This window comes from Kogia breviceps, chromosome 13, assembly GCF_026419965.1.
Source record: "Kogia breviceps isolate mKogBre1 chromosome 13, mKogBre1 haplotype 1, whole genome shotgun sequence".
Taxonomy (NCBI): Eukaryota; Metazoa; Chordata; class Mammalia; order Artiodactyla; family Physeteridae; genus Kogia; species Kogia breviceps.
Window position 1 is genome coordinate 6,815,756 of NC_081322.1, and position 12,936 is coordinate 6,828,691.

The 12,936-nt window shown below is 34.1% G+C and overlaps 1 protein-coding gene across 10 annotated transcripts in view; it reads right to left on the minus strand.

Annotated features, from left to right (window-relative positions):
* SENP6 (SUMO specific peptidase 6) overlaps nucleotides 1–12,936 on the minus strand; it is a 106,352-nt gene that overhangs the window by 77,409 nt on the left and 16,007 nt on the right. For 4 of the 10 annotated variants that reach the window (XM_059083066.2, XM_059083068.2, XM_059083065.2 and 1 more), the window contains exons 2-3: nucleotides 5,820–5,913; nucleotides 3,809–3,869 (exon numbers count right to left, since the gene is read on the minus strand). The exons of 2 other annotated variants lie outside the window; for them this stretch is intronic. In XM_059083066.2, the coding sequence (XP_058939049.1) occupies nucleotides 3,809–3,869; nucleotides 5,820–5,913 (155 nt within the window). Of the gene's footprint in view, nucleotides 1–3,808; nucleotides 3,870–3,954; nucleotides 4,274–4,906; nucleotides 5,020–5,819; nucleotides 5,914–12,936 lie in introns of all 10 variants that reach the window. 4 more of the 10 variants (XM_067011296.1, XM_067011294.1, XM_067011292.1 and 1 more) reach the window with 2 other exon arrangements.

A 12,936-nucleotide genomic window follows, 5' to 3' on the forward strand; every position in this document is an offset into this window, starting at 1 on the left:
AAGATTTCAATTTTTCCAATCATTTCTGAGATTATCTGGTTAAAAAATAGGAATCTAAAAGGAATTTAAAGTAACAAGTATAACTACTAGCCAATCATTAAGTCTTGATAAAGCTTTCTTAGTATATTTCCCCAAAATTCAGAAAGACAATAACTCTAAAGACTGGATTACAAATTATTTTTAACTTTTAAACTTTTATTACATTGCTAGGTGATTTTCCTGCCATTTAATTCGAAAGGAAAGAACTGAATGATAATGCTATAGCAAAACTCTTTTTATATCCATCTACTTATTATATGACCCAGATTTCTCAGCACTTATATCTAAAAAATGTTTAAAAAGAAAATCACTGTTGAAAGTTTTATTAGACCAATAAATCACATTTATTTATGGATACATGAACTAAATGAATAAGGAAGGAAAACATCAACACCATCACTTTAAGAAATACATTTCCAATATAATTCTATATAATAGGTTTAATAATTATAAATTACATGTTTATTAGTAATTATAAAGATAACTCAATTCAGCAAAAAAAATTAATACTTAGAACTTTTAGTGACAAGATCATTTAATATTAAATTTCAGTGAATGTATACTTTTTTATTCAGTGAATATACATCTATACAGTATGATAGAGTAATTAAAAGATTTTCAATTGCATAAAAATACATCATGTGAAGTTAAAATACACATATAATGTTAAAATTTTGTGGGAAAACTGAACAGAAATATGAATTTAAGGAGCAAAGGAACAATATAAATTTCCAACTGTTAAAGAGGAAATGGTACATGTATTTCTTTAAGTTTAATGGAAATACAGCTGATTTACAATGTTGTTGTACTGTTAAGATAGATGATGCTGAGTATCAATTCTGAATTATCTTTAGAGATCACAGGATACATAAGTGTCATGTAAGTTTTCTTTTACTTTAAAGTATCAACATTAAAAAAAAAGGGCATCTGCAAGCAACCCCCTGCCCCCAGTTAAAGACCAATGTCACAGAAGATCATGATGAAAAACACCTTTTACTTTTACCTACAAAGCTCACTACATTTGTGTCCACCTGAAGAACACCTAAATAGCCCCACTCTAAGGAATCAAAATGTTAAAGTAAAAGCTAGAGAAAACTGCAATGTAAAAAACCTTATAGCTTTTCAGTGTGAATAACCTTATAGAGAAAAACTTTATAGTACTAAGAGAAAAACTTTAAATTCTGTAAACTCCCGAAATTATGTCAAAATAGAGATGTTGTGGGAGAAAAAAAAAAAAAAAACCCCACAAAGACAGGGAGAAAAAGGTAACTTTAAAAGTCTCTAAAATACAATTCATCTGTAAGTACAGGAAATATGTGAAGAGGGTACTATGTCAGATTGGCAAAAATTTAAGTTTGACCACATACTCCCCAAAGTTAGAAGAGAAACTCTCATACATTGATAGCAGTTATGGCTAATGCTAATTCCTATGAATGAGGCATGTGGCAATATTTAGCAAAATCATATGTAAATCTACCTCCTGAAATAGCAATGGCAATTTTAGAAGTCTATCCCACAAATACACTGTAAAGATGTGAAAAGGTATAAGCACAAGGCTTTATTAAAGCACTACTTAGTTTAACAGTGAAAGACTGAGAAGAACCTCTGCTCATCAGCTGAATATCTATATATCTACAGCACATCCATTCACTGGAGTACGATGTAGCAATGAAATAGATGATAAACATCTCGAAACACCTCGCTGTGGAGCCACCTTACAGACTATACTACCAAGTAAAAAAAAAACCAAGGTGCCAAACAGTGTGGTGAGTTTCTCCAAGAAGGGGGGTATATTCTAATATTGAAAAACAAACAAATGAACAAATAAAAACAATGGAAGGCCAAGCCATATAATATTTGAAACAAGTTGCCCACAGGTTAAAGAGAAAGGGAGAGAGGGAATCAGGACAAAAGCTAGACTTCTCTGAATAAAATTTCTTTTGTAGATTTCACTTTGGAACCATGAAAACATCTTTTGCATAACTGTAAAACAAATTAAGTCCAAAACATTTGTTAAAAAGCAACTCCTCAAAATAAAAAAAGACTTAAAATAAATAAATAAATAAACGTGTCACCCAGCTGGTGGAATTACAAACCAGGAAAAACTAATTTCAAGTGACTTTAAAACATAGTAATTTAAATATACATTTCTAGTGGGATATACCTAGTGAGATATGCCACCAACACCAACAAGGAAATAAAACGAAAAAATTTTAAAATCATTTTATTAGTAATTATATTTGTATTGGTATTGTGAAAATATTTTATTTGTCTAATAGGACAAAGCAAGTGAGTAACTAAGTTAACGTCATTAGGAACCAAGACACTAAACCCAAAAGCTATGAAGAAACAGTGTTATATTTGACAACATAAAATATCTTTTCTCCAAGGCAATAGCCACCAAAAGTGAAGACAAAAGACTAGTGAAAAAAACTAGTTTAAAATATTAGTAGGGGACTTCCTGGGTGGTCCAGTGGTTAAGAATCTGCCTTCCAATGCAGGGGACACAGGTTCAATCCCTGGTCCGGGAACTAAGATCCCACATGCCACGGGGCAACTAAGCCCACGTGCTGCAACTACGGGGTCCAGGCACTCTGGAGCCTGCGCGCCACAACTACTGAGCCCCTGAGCCACAACCACTGAACACGTGTGCTCTGGAGCCCGTGTGCCACAACTAGAGAGAAGCCCTCGTGCTGCAATGAAAGACTTTGCGTGCCACAACTAAGACTAGACACAGCCAAAAATAAGTAAATATTTTAAAAATAAAATAAAAAATTAGTAACTAGTATCACAGCAGTGGGCTAGTTTCTCCAAAATACCATATTTTGTCAAATCTAAGAAACCATTATAAGATGCATTATTGTATGTACTAATGTGCGAAAAAAATTTTAACTAAACTATGTCATGCCATCATTGTAAATCTAGTTAGATTTCAGAGATGTCAAAAATGTGGGTCTAAGACTCAATATAAAAAGAATTCCTATCAATCAATAATATTCTAAAGACCAAATAGAAAAATGGGCAAAGGATAATAAGTAACAATTAGCAAAAGGGAAATAAATGGACTATACATATTATGAGTGAGGTGTTCAACCTCACTCATAATAAAAGAAATGCAAACTAAGACTTGAGATACTGTTTCATTGCAAATACCAAAAGGATGATAACACTGTTAGAAAAGTGAGGGAAACAGGCACGCTCAGACATTGCTGGTAAAAGTGCAAATCAGGTATAATGAAATTAGAAATCTGTCCTGACATAGCAGCTCTACTTCTAGAAATTCATTCTGCAGACATGCTTGTACGTGTGCAAAATAACCCATATAGAGGCTAATTTACTCAACATTATTTTAGGTGGGGAAAAAAGTTGATAATAAACACCATAAAGATCCTTCCACATGGTGGTGTTGGACCATAACAGTACATCATACAATGCAACACTATGCACCTACTGAAAAGAATGAGGGTGATTTTAATGAATGATTATGGTTGGTCTCTGAAATATATTAATTTTACAAAGTAAGATTACAAAAAGTGTGTACAATATAATACCAACAGTGAAAGAGTAAGAAGGTGGGGTGAGAATGTATATTTTCTTTGTGATAAATAAAATACTTCTGATGGGATAAATAAGAAACTGGGAATACCATTTGCCTTTGGGGTAGGAAAGTGGGTGGTTGGGACTTACAATCAAAAATACAAATCTTCTTTTGAAGCATTAGTTTTTAGTATGTAACCTAAAAAATAAATAAATAAAAAGTAACACTTGCCTTTTTTCCTTTTGAGGTTTCAGAATCCTCATCTTCATCTACACTGAGTAGATTTGCCTCACTACATAGAAAATAAAGGGGAAAAACCCTTAAGTGACAATTACAACCCATATATTAAATTCAGAAGTTTTAGCCTCTGTGCTCACCTAATATAGAGATCATCAAACTTTTTCTGTAAAGGGCCAGAGAGTAAATATTTTAGACTTTGCAGGCCATACAGTCTTGTAGCAACTACTCCGCTTTGCTTTGCCACTGTAGTATGAGAGCAGCCACAGACTATCTGTGTGGCTGAGTTCCAACAAAACTATAACAAAATCCAGGGGTGGGTCAGCCTGGGCCCATGTGCCATTGTTTCCTGACCTCTGCCATTAATGAACACATAATTTTGCTTTTCTTAACTATGGATTTCATAAATAGTCACTCATTTTTCCTTTCTGTCTTGGATTTTAAATTAGGGGAAAGGGGCTGAAAAACAAAGTAGAGGGAAAGAAACATACTGGTAAGAAAACTTTAGTTAATGAAAAGAAAGTAACTGCAATGGTATTAACCCAATAAAATAGTTATACCTCTACCATTGTGGGAAGTATCAACCCTTTACTGAGAATCATTGGCCTGATTCTAAAAAACCGATATATCTATTAACAGTTGTTAATCTGAACATAGCGATAAACCAAAGGGTACAATTCATAAGTGAAACATACAGGACAGGTAGCACCTTAAAAGACACATTTTTTTATATAACCATGACAAATCTTCTAAAAAAGAAAGTCAAAATACACCCTTCTGAAGACAATTCTGCTAAGCTATTTTTAGTAAGATCAGCTATTTATTACAAAAATGTAAAATGTTTGTTTCATTATTGTTTGTATACATCTCAACTTTTTTAATGCTAAAAATTCTCTCCTGCAAACATTTTACAAAAATGCTTAAAAGGTGGGATACTTTTTAATGTTTAAAAGTGGTCTACCCAATTTCAGATTTAATTCCAATTTTTCAAAACTACATAAATAACAAATGTCTGTTATAAAATATAATCAGAAATAAAAAGAAACGAAAGAAAGAAAACCATAAAATACCAATTTTGAGTGAGAAACTTACCAGTTCAAAGCTCTCCTTCAAATAAAACTTCACTTCAGTTCAACATCTCATAGGTGAAGGCACATAAAGTGGTAATGATGAACGGAGCTGTTGCCCAGACAGAAGTGAAGCACCTACAATATTTAGCCAATATACTCTGAATGACTTCTTGTGTAAAATTTCTAAAAAATATTTGCAGTTTTGGTAGAACTTAGTGTATATATTTGTGTGTCTCTTAATTTGCTGTTTGTTCTGGCCAGTGGAAAACCAGATCAGTAAACTAAGAAACTAATAGCTATACTAAATTTGTAATACAAATCTCATGACATGCAAAAGGGTCTATTAAAACTATTTAAAAATTTACAGCAGTCATTCCAAGTACATTAACAAAGTGTAATGAACGCTTTGCTTAACGTCTGTCTGGGTCAACACCTGTGTTTATCATTTGTAGGGTTTCTGCTTTCTCTGGTAGCAATCTAAGATGAATGTGGTGGGGGGCAGGGTGAGTCACAACTGGAAAGAAAGACACTAAACTTTCTTACAAATTTCAGGAATCATAACCCGGGTTCATTTACTCCTGATATATGGTGGCTTCTCAAATCACTACATGAACAGAATGCCGTATTTCCTTTTTATTTTTTTTTTAAAGAACAATTTCTTTAATAGGAAACCTGTAGTATGGGCCAACTTTTAGTTATAAGGTTACATGCACTATATGCACATATTTATACATTTCAAAAGATAAAGAAAAATAACCACAAAATTATATACCAATAAAAGAATTGCTTTTTCTTTCCTTAATGCTACTGTAAAAGAGTTCAATGTTTTCTTAAGAATACCATACTCTTAAAAATATTTCCATAGAATAAAGTTGGTTTTCTAATGAAAAGTTTCATTCTTACAAAACATCTGAGGGGGAAAAAAACATTCTTACTCTTTATCTGTATCTCCTTCACTTTCTTCTCCATGATCAAAGCTCCAATTACTTTTAAAACCTCCATCTCTTTTAGATTCTGATCTAGCCAATGCTGAAATAAAAACAAACTCAGATAAGTATTCATTAATAGAGCCATTCAATACAAAATAAAATTGAGCATTTCCCAAACTCTTTGCTTAGTCAGGATTTTCTTTTAATTTGCTTGCCTTTTGACTATTTCCTCTAAAGAGAAAAAGAACACATTAAAATCTGGTTTTGCTAATTTACACTCATCCATATGTGTGAGTTTGCTAAAGAAAAAAAGCTCCAATCAGTAAAATACAGTAAAAATGTTGATGGGGATACATGAATATGTATGAAATACATAAAAATCAACCCTGCATCTCCACCATATTTGATCACTGGTTCTAGAAACTAGTACCTGTTAATTTGCTTGCCTTATTTATGAGAACTAAATCCAGACCACCAGCCTTTTCTTTACCTCAGCCAATCATCTCTGCCTTTAAGCAGAAAAGAGACAAACCAAGGTTTTCTGCGTTAGCATCAGGGTGAACTCAATGTTCGAAATAACTCTCCAGATCAGAACACCAAACACGCTCCCTATGAGTTTAAGAAAAATTTTAAGTGCATGCCTGAAATACCCCGAAGCCATAAACAGCTATAAAGTGGGACCTGGGAAATAAATGAAGTTCTGAAGCTGGCATTTGTTTTTGAGCCATATGACAAAAACCTGAGGCCTAGAGGCTGGGAAGACCAGGTTTGGGGCCTCAGTAAAATGAAAGGTCAGATCATAGACCAGAAGACCTGAAGGGTAACAATCAATCGGATGAACTGTGGGTGGGGGGTGGGGGGAAGAAAAAAGAATCTCACTGAAGAAAGAGACAGTAAGGATAATTATGACATCTTGCCATTGGCTCTGGGTTTGGGGCCTCAGTAAAATGAAAGGTCAGATCATAGACCATTAGACCTGAAGGGTGACAAATCCAATGGGATGAAAGGGGGGGTGGGGGGGGGAGAGAATCTCACTGAAGAAAAGAGACAGTAGGGATAATTATGACATCTTGCCATTGGCTCTGGGTTTGGGGGTGAACTAATGACAAATAAAGTGCATCTCTCCACCCCATGTTTAGGGAATTCCTAAACATCAGCTCACAATTACTCAGGTTTGGTACCAGAATCTTCATAACCTACGGGGTCCAGAAAAGCCCATAATTAAAACAGTCTCACGGAAAAGATGCCCAATATCACCAGATGTTAAGGAATGCAAAGCAAAACTATAATGAGATACTATTTCACACCCGTTAGGACGGCTGGTTTTTTTTAATGGAAAATAGTAAGTGTTGGTGAGGATGAGGAGAAATTGGAACTCTTACGCATTGCTTGTGGGAATATAAAATGGTGCAGCCACTATGGAAAATGTTTGGCAGTTCCTCAAAAAGTTAAACACAGAATTACCCTATGACCCAGTGATCCTAGTTCTAGATATATACCCCAAAATAACTGAGAGCATGGACTCTGACACTTGTACACCAATGTTCACAGCAGCATTATTCACAAGAGCCAGAAGGTGAAACAACCCAAATATCCATCAACAGATGTATGATTAAACAAAATGTGCTGTGTTCACACACACATACAGAGAAATGTTATTTAGCCATAAAGAAATGAAACTCTGACACATGCTACAATATGGATGAACTTTGAAAACATTACAATGAGTGAAATAGCAACACAGTAGGACAAATATTGTATGATTCCACTTATATGAGGTATCTAGAATAGGCAAACGCAGAGAAAAGGAGAATAGAGGTTACCAGGGACTGGAGGGAGAGGAGAATGTAGAATTATTTTTTAATGGGTACAGAGCTTCTGTCTGGGATGATGAAAAAGTTCTGGAAATGGATAGTGGTGATGGGTGCACAACATTATGGATGCACTTAATGCCAATCTACACTTGTACATTTATAAACAGTTAAAACAATAAATTTTATGTTACATATATTCTTCCGCAGTAAAAAACTGTAAAGGCAAAAAAACAATCATCAAAAACCTCTAAATGACTAGCAGAATCAAATATAAATCTTCTCTAAAAAACACAAAAATTTCAATGCCTCAAAAAAAGTTTCCAAAAAAAATGAGTTCACAACCCCAAATATCATGAAACAGGAGGAAACAAGTCATCATGAGTAAATCTGAAACTTCTTTACATGTATAATGTATATATAAGTAAATAAATAGTAGATAATGGGAGCAAGATGTCTCCCTTTCAGAAAAAGAAGTTCTAAAAAAACAAGAGAGAAAAGCTAGAATGAACTGTTCATTCTAGTGGTGCTAGATTAGAGGAAGATATATCAGTACCAACTTATATTTATTTGATACACATACAGATTAACAGATACAGAAATGAATAGATATGCTGTTCCATGGGTTAGTATACAGAGCTAAGGGTCTGTCCTCAGAGAAGGTGTAGAAGCAGTGATACCCCAGTAGCGACAAGCACACCTACAACCAGATCTTATTTTCTAAATACCATTCTCCAATACATGGAGCTAGAGCTCCCAGGAAAAATGATGATTCTAGAGATGAGGCAGGAAAAATACAAGATAAGCCTGGAGTATTATGTAGGGCCAGAAAGGAAGAAGGCGTTTTTTTTAAAAAAATGATGGTATGAATTATAATTCTCCTTAATAAAGTAAATATTCATGAATCCACATGGATATAAATAATTGAATATATAAATAAATGGGTAGAAGGGACACATCTTCCTGACAGAATTCCAAATGATACATGTACAAACTCTCTCCTCTAAGAGATGGAACTTAATTCCCTTTCCCTTCAGTATATGCTGAACTTTGTAACTCACTTCCAAAGAGTAAACTATAGAAAAAGGAAAAAAGTAACTGACAATGAGAAACCTACCAATCACTATCTCAGCTAAGTGATCATCAAAGTTAACATCAAAAGTGATGTCTTATTCACAGCATACTTAACATGATGTGATGAAAATGCGACTTCAGCTCTGTAGCTTCTTCCCCAAAGCCCACAATGCCAGTTTAGTCACAAGAACACATCAGATAAACCCAAATTGAGGAACATTTTACAAAATTCCTGACCAGAACACTTTAAAACTGTCAAGGTTATGAAAAACAAGGGAAGATAAAGAAACTGTCATGATCAGAGGGGACTAAGGAGACATGACAACCAAATGCAATATGGTGTCCTGGACTGGACTGTGCAAAAGAAACAGGACATTAATGAAATAACTAGTGAAATCCAAGTCAAGTCTGTAGTTTAGGCTATAGTGTTATGCCCATGTTAATTTCCTAGTTTTTAACAAACATACTACGGATTATCAAAGCTGGGAACTTTAGCAGAAGATGGGTAAATGGTATACAGAAACACTAACATCTTTGAAACTTCTCTATTAATCTAAAATCATCCCCCACCCCAAATTTCAAAAATCAAATGTAAAATGAACCTATGTTTTAAAAAAAGACAGGGTTAAGTTTAAGTTATGCTACCAACATAGAAAAGGTAATAAACTATGATGATTACTAGTCTATAAAGACTCTATCCATCACTGAGAGTCAGGCAAGTTAACCAAAAAGGCCACTAAGCAGTGAAAAGTCAAGAGATTTTATATTGTGTATGCTCTAAAGCAGGGTTCTGTATACACAGTTCTAACAAGTGTAATCACAGGATTTCCTAATTGACAGATTAGAAGCTATAAATTAATAGGTGAAAGAAAAATAACCTCATCAAAGTGATAACTGCCAATGAGAAAAAATAAGTTACAAAAAGCAAGCAAACTCTAAAAACATAGATTTTAGGGCAACTTGCACTAAGGACAAAAACTTTGAACCCTCAAAAGTCCTTGAGAGTATCAACACACTTCAATATCCTGTTATGGTTGACACTCGTAATAATCAGAATGGAAAATTATGTCCACTATACTGTACTTACAAAATTGAAAGGAAATACAAAGAAAGGTTAAAGAGAGATTCCAGTTAAGCATTGTAAATTAAATATATGCATTTTTCTCCATACCCCTCCAGTAAAATGACAGTAATGGAAAGAGGGGGAAAAAGTAGAAACCCATAAGAACAAAAAGAACCCAGAAAGAAAATAATAGCAGATGAGAAATGTAACTAAACTGATGAAAGGTGAAAATTTGATGGATGGGTAGGAACTGACTTAGTTGACTAGAGAAAGCAAACTTAAACACCTATAAGGGCACAGATATTACCAAATTGACACAAGAAAAAATTTTTTTGAACACTGCTGTCAATAAAAGAAACTGAATTATTATAAATCTTTCTGTAAAGAGAAACTCAGACCCAGAAGGCTTCTCCCATAATTTCTTTCAAACTTGTAAAATACAGCAACAAATTTACCTAAACTTTCCCAGAGAATAAAAAAAAAAGAACACTTTGGGGCTCATTTTATAAAGTCAGAATACCTGATTCTAAACCTGATAATGACATTTAAGGAAGGAAATTACCAAGCACTCTCTCATGAAGACAGATATAAAACCCTAAATAAGATATTAGTAAATCAAATCCAGTGACAAATAATAATATATTACAATCAAGTAGGGTTTATTCTAAAAGCAAGAGTTAACATTTGAAAATTATGAATGTAATTCACAAAACAAAACCATTATAATAAAAAATGATTCAGGGGTGCATCATCAAGGAATGCTGAAACCAATAAATAAATGGAAAGAAGCTAAAACTAATGGATGAAATCTGAAGAGAAATATGTCATTTATATTGCTTCAAAGTAGTTCCCCACAAAATATTTATTAATTACAAAGGGGAAAATAGTACCCTTCACTGGAGAAATCTGGCAAACACTAAATGATCAAAGTTAATTTCACAGTAATAGGACAAAAGATCATTACCAAGGCATTCCTTATAAAAACTCATAACGAAAATCTAATCATGAGGAAACATCAGACAAACCCAAACTACAAAGTAACTGTCCAGTATACTTTAAACATGTCAAGGTAAAGAAAGACAAAAAAAGACTGGAATACTATTCCAGATTTAAGAGACAAAAGAGACACAAGTAATAAATGCAATAAGTGATCCTAAAATGGACCCTGAACCAGAATTTTTTTTCCTTTTGGTATAAAGAACATTTTAGGTCAACTAGTAAAAACTGAAATAAAGTCTGTAGATAATAGCATTATATCAATGTTAATTTTCTGATTTTGATAACTGCACTGTAGTAATTTAAGAGAATGTATAGTTCCAAAAAAAAGGGGGTAGGATAATGAAGTATTTAGGGGTAAATGGGCAGTATGCCTAAAATTTACTTTCAAACAGTTCAGGAAAAAAAAAAGTATGTGTATATAAACATATACAGTTAGAGGGAGAATATGATAAAGCAACTGTGGTAAATGTCAGTATTTGGGGAAATAAGTGAAGGGCATATGAAAATTCTCTGTACTAGTCTTACAACCACCACAAGATCCAGTACCAGGGTAGGAAAACCTAAACTGTAAATTGACAAACTGCTGGAGGTTCAGTGCTTACAAGTCTGAGGGTTAAAAACTCCAGGGTGACCCAGTCATAAGAGGAGGCCCACTCTTGTGAGTTTTACCTCCAGGAGCTTGACCAGGTTCTCACAGTAAATTGGAGAAAAACACCCCCCCACACACACCCCTGCTTCAATCAGGGAGAGGGAAAAAGGAACCATTTTGAAACACAACAGAGCACTCTGTTCTTAACAAGGCCTACCCTCAGGGGTAAGAAGTTACCCAGAGCCTAACCTAAGGAAGTTTTATCAAACCCTAACTGACCCAACTCCAGCTGGGAAAAGGGAAATACCTAACACCAGCCCATTCTAGCCATCCTGTCCCACCTAAGAGGAGAGAAAAATACTGAGAAACACTTGTAAACTTCACAGTTCAGAGGTCTAGGCTCACTGAATTTAAGACCAAGACCTAATCCCAGGACTACAGTCCTAATCCCAGGACTACAGAATGCTTCTCTTACAGCGTATTCACTGCAGTTCCTTTCATCCAGTATATAATATCCAGCTATCAAGAAAAAAATTACAAGACATACGAAAAGGCAAAAAAAACACAATTCGATAAGACAAAACAAGCATCAAAACCAGACATGGCACGGATGTTGGAATTATCAGCCTGTGAATTTAAACTATGCAAGAACAGATAAGCAACATAAGCAGAAAGATGGAAATCCTAAGAACCAAAAACAAATGCTAGAAATAAAAAACATGAAACAGAAATGAAAAATGTCTGTGATGAGCTTATTAGGAGACTGGACACAGCCGAGAAAAGAATCTCTGAACTTGAATATATATCAGTAGAAACCTCCGAAACTAAACAGCAAAGAGAACAAAGACTGAAAGAAAAAAAAAAAAAAAAAGAACACCCAAGGATCATGGGACAACCACAAAAGGTGGAACATACATTTAATAGAAATACCAGAAGGAGAATAAAGAAAGGAACAGAAGAAATATTTGAAATAATAATGACTGAGAATTTCCCCAAATCAACATCAGACACCAAACCACAGATGCAGGAAGCTCAGAGACAGAAATCTAAAAAAACTACACCTGAGCATATCATTTTCAAACCACAGTTTGGTGGTGGGGGGGGGGGGGGCGGGGGGCGGGGGATGGAGAAAAAAACATTACCTACAGAGGAACAAAGATAAGAATTTTAACTGACTTCTCAGAAATCATGCAAATGAGAGTGGGGAGAAATAATACAAAGTGTTGAGAAAAGAAAAAAAAAAGAAAAACCCTCTGGAATTCTGTACCCTGTGAAATTATCTTCCAAAAGTGAAGAACAAATAAGACTTTCTTAGACAAATATTGAGAGAACTTGTTGCCATTTTGCAAGACCTGTTTTTCAAATGTTTAAAGAAAAAAAAAAGTTCTTTAGAGGGAAGAAAAATGATGTAGGTTAGAAACTTGAATGTACATAAAGAAAGTATCAGAGAAGGAATAAGTGAAGATAAAATTAAAACTTTTATTTTTCTTATTCCTAATAACAAGTAACATTTTGTTCAAAATAATAGCAACATGTTATTCGATCATGTAAGTTTATGTATATATCTTATGTATGCATACATACATA